This window comes from Chrysochloris asiatica, unplaced genomic scaffold (genome assembly GCF_000296735.1).
Source record: "Chrysochloris asiatica unplaced genomic scaffold, ChrAsi1.0 scaffold00045, whole genome shotgun sequence".
Lineage (NCBI taxonomy): Eukaryota > Metazoa > Chordata > Mammalia > Afrosoricida > Chrysochloridae > Chrysochloris > Chrysochloris asiatica.
Window position 1 is genome coordinate 17,012,506 of NW_006408563.1, and position 7,516 is coordinate 17,020,021.

Here is a 7,516-nt window from a genome sequence, read left to right on the forward strand (position 1 = left end):
AAAATAGTAATAAAAGTAGCAGCAGATCTGCAATAAAAACATTACTATTAATGGTACATCAAGATTTTATAAGATGTCATTTATGAAAATAAAAACAAAGCAAAGCCAATGACTTAATTTTGAAAATGCTTGACATAACTGTTTGTTGCACGTTAGTGTATGTGCTTCCTTTCAGGTAAAATAATTGTTTGGATCTAGTTTAAGCCTCAGGATAAATTAAAGTTATGCTTAATTGCACTTTATCTTTTTTTCATCTCTCCACTGCAGGGCATATTTTTGTTTTCATTGATCTGGTCTGTTGGTGCTTCTTGTAAAGATGATGACCGGTTGAAATTTAGTAAGATTCTTCGAGAACTAATGGAAGGTCCAATTACAGATATAACCCGAAATAGGTTTAAATTACTCAGTGGTACCGAACAGCTGCCCTCCAAGGCACTAACTGTCCCATTTCCTGAGAAAGGAACCATTTACGATTATCAGTTTATTTGTGAGGTAAGAATTCTGAAGGAAGAATGGTTGCTATGTACCTGGCAGAACCCCTTCGGAGACTCGTACTATGTATCATGGCTCCGGGCCACCTTTGACATCCGTTTGCCTTAGAAGCCAGCCTAGGACAGAGGAAAGTGCATTGATGCTGAAAGCAGACACACCTGCTTTCTTGGAGTGTAACCTTGGACACATTTAATTTAATCTCTTGGAACCTCAGTTTTCTTATTGCAAAAATATCATAATAATTATACCCCTTTCTGCAATTACACTCAATAAATAAAAGTATGCATTACCATATCTAGTCGAGCAGCAGGCACATAATGTTCAAAGACACCTTGGAGGTTCATGATATATGTGAGTATATTACAGACCGTAAGAAGTCCTACAGGAAAGCATCTGGTTTAATGCCAATTCAGCATGTCACACACTGATTGGACAATAAAAGCTGATTGGTGTTTGTTTGCATGTTTGTTTTTATGTAATTGCTCCCACAAGTATTGTACTGAGGAGAGCGTTTCATAATATATATTGTTTAAATGACTACAGACATAAGTAAAATTAGGACCACACTATATCCCCAATGGGCAGTTTTATAATTTTCTTTTTAACTTAATAAAGAAGATACCTTTCTATTTCACTAATTTTTGTTGTTGTTGCTGTTAAGTACCATTGAGTTAGTTAAAGCCTCCCTATATTGAGCTCTGGTAGCATAGTAGTTACAAATCGGTCTGCTAACCTCAAGGTCGACAGTTCAAAACTACCAGCTGTTCCGTGGGAGAAAGATGAGGCATTCTGCTCCCTTAAAGATTTGCAGCCTCTGAAACCCTGTGCAGGTTCACTATGAGTTTGAACCAACTCCCCGGTACTTGGAGTCATGGGCCAAACAGTTTCCTACTCTTGGGCATTTGGGTTGATTTAGTTGTTCTTTACTTTTGTAATTATTACTTTGGAGTTCCAGAGTGGGGCTGTAGGATCCACACTGTACTGTTAACCACAAGGCCGGCGGTTCAAACCCACCAGTTGCTCCTCAGAAACCCTATACAGGGTCACTATAAGTCAGAACCGACTCGACAGCACTTAATAAAAGCAAAAGTTTTACTTTATCTTACATTTCTAATAATGCCCTACATTCTCAGAGCACTTTAAAATGTTTTAAGCATTTCCACAATTATTTCTATTTCGTTTTCTTAACACCTCAGTAAAATAGGAACAGATTTTCCTGCTGAAAAATGTAGGCATAGCGAAACAGTCATTTTTCCAGGATCACATAATCTCCAAATTACTGCACATTCCAGCTCTTAATCCTTACTTCTCCATCAGTTCCAGAAATATATTTTTTGCAATACAATTTCCAGAATGATATGAATTCAGTCACTTCAAAAAAATCTCCAATGTATTCACGGCACTGTGTAGATGATAGAGAAATCAATAAAACACGGTGCTGCCATCAGTGAGTTCATAGCCTCTTCAGAGGAGAACCGTGTAACCTTCTAGGCCAAGGGAATACCTTGTATCAGAACTCCAGGAGCATAACTGGGACCAGCGAGTCTGTCTGTGAAACTGAGTTATGGGACACATACTGCAAAGGAAGGCTGAGTCTGAGTTCTGAAGTGTTTTAAATGCTCAGGAATTTGCAGTTATATTTGTGTGTGTGTAAAAATGGAGTGGGTGCTGGTATATTTCTAAAGAGAAAGTGCTGACGTGGTCATTTAAAATAAAGTTTGTTATAAAAATGGTCATAAGAAATCAATACTTTAGTCTGCTATTGGATGCTAATTGGATACAAAGATACAGCATAATGGTAATCCATAATAGTTGTGTTAAGAAATCTGACCTGAAATTCTAATCTTGTGCTGTGACTACTGTATCAAGTAATACATAGCTGATGTCCTAGGGAGAAAATAATTTCAGATTGGTTAACACTTCTTGAATAAAGTCTGTTGCTCACTAATTTAACCCATTGGTTTGTCTAATTCTCTTAGCATCACTTAAGAACCTAACATTTGGCCAAAATAATTGATCTTTGGGTTGGAATAAGCAATGGCATAAAAAATATCACAGTTTTACCATTTTATTTTTATTCATGTAAAACCCTAATTTCTCCTTAGTTCGCACATAAAACTTAACTTGCGAACTCAGAATGAAGTGTTTAAAAGGATAAAAACAAATACACAATAGCAGAACCTGTCATTCTTTTTGTCTTCTATAATCATATATTAGTACAGAGTTTCAAAAATATGTTTATAATATTTACTACTTAACTATTTTTTTATAAATAGGGAATAGGAAGGTGGGAGCCATGGGTAAAGAAATTAGAAGATGCCCCTCCAATTCCTAAAGATGTGATGTTTAATGAAATCATTGTCCCAACTTTGGACACAGTTCAATGCTCTGCATTAATGGAATTACTCACCACTCATCAAAAGCCTTCAATATTTGTAGGACCAACGGGAACTGGAAAGAGTGTTTATATTATTGTGAGTATTTTAAAAATCTACATATCAAAATGTACATAATATTCATAAGAATGTTGTTTTTAAACCCCCTGAAATAGTAGGCTAAAGTTTTGTTTTGTTTTAGTTGATGTTTGTACCGAGGATAACTTTTTAGTAATTGTCTATTTATTTTAGAAAATTGATTAAATATACAGTGCCACTTTATATCACTAAATTGCTATCCCAATCATATAGGTATTTTCATAATATCTTGTTTAGGATGAAGAATTTAATATCTTTGGAAAGATGTGTTTTAGTTAATTATTGTTAGATGCTGTTGAGTTGATTCTGACTCAGAACAACCTTATACACAACAGAACGAAACACTGCCTGGTCCTGCAACAACCTCACAATCCCTGTTACTCTTGGAACCCATTCTTACTTCCACTGTGCCAATCCAGCTCATTGGGGGTCTCCCTCTTTTTTGACGACCCTTCACTTTACCAAGCATAATGCTCTTCTCTAAGGTCTGGTCCCTCCTGATAATATGTTTAAAGTATGAGAGACAAAGTCTGATGATCTTGGCTTCTAAGGAGCATTCTGGTTATACTTCCAAGATTTGTTTGTTTTTCTGGCAGTCCATGGTACTTTTAATATTCCTCTCCAACACCATAACTTAAATGCATCAATTCTTCCTTAATCATTGTCAATTTTTACATGCATGTGAGACTATTGGAAAGCTGCTGTAACAGATTGTTGTTTTGTTAAATGCCAAAGAGTCAGTTTTGACTCATAGCGACCCTATATCGGGTTTCCAGAATGGAAGCAGAAAGCCTCATCTTTCTCCAGCCAAGCAGCTGGCAGGCTTGAAACACAGACCTTATGGTTCATGCTGTCCAGTGCTTATCATATGGAGCCACTGTGCTCCTGTTGTAACAGATAAAAGCCACAAATCTAAGTAGCTTTATACAACCTATGTTCCCTTAAGTTTGAGGGTCATATTGATCAGAGACCTGTGACTACCTCCTGTTAGTTTCAGATTTCTGAAGACTGAAACTTGTTGAAGTCATAAATAGCTCTCAGCCTCTGGCATGGCAAATAAATGCAAGTTTCCACAGGGTCAATTGGTCAATGGGAAGATGACTTGAGTACTCTTGGGACTCCACTGTAGTTGACTGTTCACTCTGGTGCAGGAACGCCATTAGTCATAGATGTCAGTCTGACTTATGAGAGGCAGAGGTGTTGTATGGGATCCCTGTGGAGTATCTAAAGAATCTCCATGTCAATGACCCTGGGAAGCCTGCCATCAATGGCAGTTAAAACTGCTTCACTCCCCTCCTGGTGGAGGCAGAAAGAGCAAGATCAGAGGGAGGAGGGGGTAGAGAGTGAAAGATCTCTGAGTGGGTGGTCCCTCCCTCACTGCAGGTTCTCAGACAATTCACATTCCTCCAGTTTACATCAGTATCTGTTTTAAGTCTTTATTGATTTTTACATTTTGATTTAATAGTTTAATCATTCTGAAATATATTTCGATATATAGTTAAATAACTGCCCTAGTATGGTGTGGCGCTGTGGGTTAATGCACCAGACAGCAAAGCCGTTTGAACTGCAAAGTTGGTGGTTCAAGCTCACCAGCTGCTCCTTGGAAACCCTATATAGGGTTGCTATGGGTCAGAATCGACTCAACGGCACTTAACAACAACAATCATTTATTAAATAATCTTTCACAACAGATTGGAATGACACCTTTATCATGATTTTTAATGTCATTTTAATACTCTATGATTATATGGTAATTGATTCAAATCTCTAATTTTTCTAATGTTATACTTTAAAAATAAGAGTAAAACCAACAGTTTTGTAGCTTAGTCTCTATCTTATCTCTGCTTATTTCTAAATTCCTAAATTTTCAGAAGTAGAATTGCTGATTTTTTATCATTTTGTTAAGTTCTTTAGAAAGATTATACTAACTCAGCCTCTGCTAGCAATTTATGATAGTTCCATTTGAAGCTATTTCTACTATATTTTCATTAAATCTATCTATAATTTATTTTGAGTCCCAGTGTAGTGCAAATGATTAACACACTCAGCTGCTTCCCAAAATGTTGGAGATTTGAGTTTACCAAGAGGCGTTTTGGAAGAATCTCTGACTTTTAAAAACACAGCCACTGGAAATGCAATTGAGCACAGTTCTATTCTGGCATTCACAGGATCGTTGTAAGTCAGAATAGACTAGACAGCAACTGGCAAAAAAAAAAAAAAAAATCTTGATGTATAGTAAACAGTTGTTCTGGAAGTCCTGGTGTGCTGCTATGGGATAAAGCACTGTACTACATGTTTGGTTTGTACCACAAGGTTGGTGGTTCAAACTCATCAGCCACTCCTTGGAAACCCTATACAGGGTTGCTATGAATCAGAACTGACTCGAAGGCACTTAAAAACAGTAACAAAAAACACAAACCAGTTGTTCTAGTAAACAAATATCCTAGGCATTAGTGAGCTGGAATGGATTGCTATCAGTTATTTTGAATATGACAATCATATTGTTTACTAATGCCAGGAATGAAAAATTGAAGAATGGCATCACATTCATCATCAAACAGAACATTTCAAGATCTGTCTTGAAGAACAATGCTGTCTGTGATAGGATAATATACACATGCCTACAAGGAAACTGGAGCAATGGATTGGGAACCACAAATTCACAGTTCGAGTCCTCTAGCACTTGGCGGGAGAAAAATGAGGCTTTCTACTCCCACAAAGATTTAGAAAACTTCAGAAACCCTACAAAGGGTTGCTATGAGTTGAACCTACTGGAAGGCACTTAACAACAATTAAACAACAAGGAAGACTAGTTAATATCACTATCATTCAAATTTGTGCAGCAACTACTAAAGCTAGTGGTGATGAAATTGAAGAATTCTACCAAATTCTTTAGTAAGAAGTTGATCAAGCGTGCAATCAGTATGCACTGATAATTACTGGTGATAGGAATATGAAAGTTGGAAACAAAGAGGAATGATCAGTAGTTGGAAAATATGGCTTTGGTGATGGAAATTATGCTGGAGATCACATGATAGAATTTTGCAGGACCAGCAACTTATTCATTGCAAATACCTTTTTTCAACAACATAAAAGTTGGCTATACACATGAACCTCACCAGATGGAATACATAGGAATCAATTGAAGACATTTGTGGGAAGAGATGGTGGAGAGGTTCAATATCATCAACCAAAACAAGGCCAGAAGCAGACTGTGAAACAGATCATCAAGTGCTCATATGGAAGCTCAGGCTGAAGCTGAAGAAAATTAAATCAAGTCCATGAGAGCCAAAATATGATCTTGAGTATGGTGGTGGTGGTTATGTATTATGGAGTCAATTCCGACTCATAGCGACTATGTATAGGATTTCTGAGGCCTTAATCTTTTGGGGAGGATAAAGTCTCATCTTTCTCATGTGAAATGGCTGGTGTTTTTGAACTGCTGACCTTGTGGTTAGCAGCCTGATTTATAAACCAAGGCACATAACAACAACAACAAGCTACCAGAGCTCCTTGTTCTTGAGTATATCCTATCTGAATTTAGATACCATCTCAAGAACAGATTTAATGCATTAGACACTAATGACCAAAGACCATAATAGTTGTGGGATGACAACAAGAACATCATATGTGATGAAAGATAAAGATCATTAGAAAGACAAGAAAGAAAGAAATGGCCAAAGTGGATGTCAGAAGAGACTCTGAAATGTGCTCTTGAACATAGAGATGCTATAGCTACTAAAAGAAATGGTGAAATAAAGTAGCTGAAAGAAAATCTCAAAAGGCAACTCAAGAAGGCAAAGTATTATAATGAAATGTATAAAGGCCTGTAATTTGAAAACCAAAGGGAAGAACACATTCAGATTTCTCAAACTGAAAGAACTGAAGAAAAAAATCAAGTCTTGGGTTGCAATACTGAAGGATTGTAGTGGTGCTTTAGAATAAGCATTGGACTGTTAAGTGAAAGATCAACAGTTCAAACCCACAACTCACTTCTTGGAAACCTTGTACAGTGTTGCTATAAGTCAGAATGACTTGATAACCCTTAACAACAGCAGGGGCGAACTGTTGCATGATGCAGGAAGCATCAAAAGATAGAAGGAATACATAGAGTCACTGTACCAAAAATAATTGATTAATGTTCAATCATTTCAAAATGTACCATATGATCAAGATGGTATTGAAAGAAGAAATCTAAACTGCATTGAAGGCAATGACAAAAACAAGACTCCAGGAATTGATGGAATACAAATTGAAATGTTTCAACAAATAAATATAGTGTTGGAGGCACTTACTCATCTCTGCCAAGAACTTTGTAACATAAACTACCTGGACAACAGTTTGGAAGGGATCCATTTTCTGTGCCCATTCCAAGTGAAGGTGACTCAACAGAATGCAGAAATAATCAAATAATATCATTAATATCACAGCAAGTAAGAATTTAAAAATGGTTGCAGCAATACTTGCACAGGGAGCTGCCAGAAATTCTAGCTGGATTCAGAAGAGGACATGAAACTATGGATATCATTGCTGATATAAGATGGATCTTG

The 7,516-nt window shown here is 36.7% G+C and overlaps 1 protein-coding gene across 1 annotated transcript in view; it reads left to right on the top strand.

Moving 5' to 3' along the window:
- Positions 1–7,516, top strand: part of DNAH7 (dynein, axonemal, heavy chain 7) — a 324,797-nt gene that overhangs the window by 143,387 nt on the left and 173,894 nt on the right. Inside the window, exons 35-36 of the mRNA XM_006862048.1 lie at positions 268–492; positions 2,769–2,966. Coding sequence (XP_006862110.1) covers positions 268–492; positions 2,769–2,966 — 423 coding nt within the window. The remainder of the gene's footprint in view (positions 1–267; positions 493–2,768; positions 2,967–7,516) is intronic.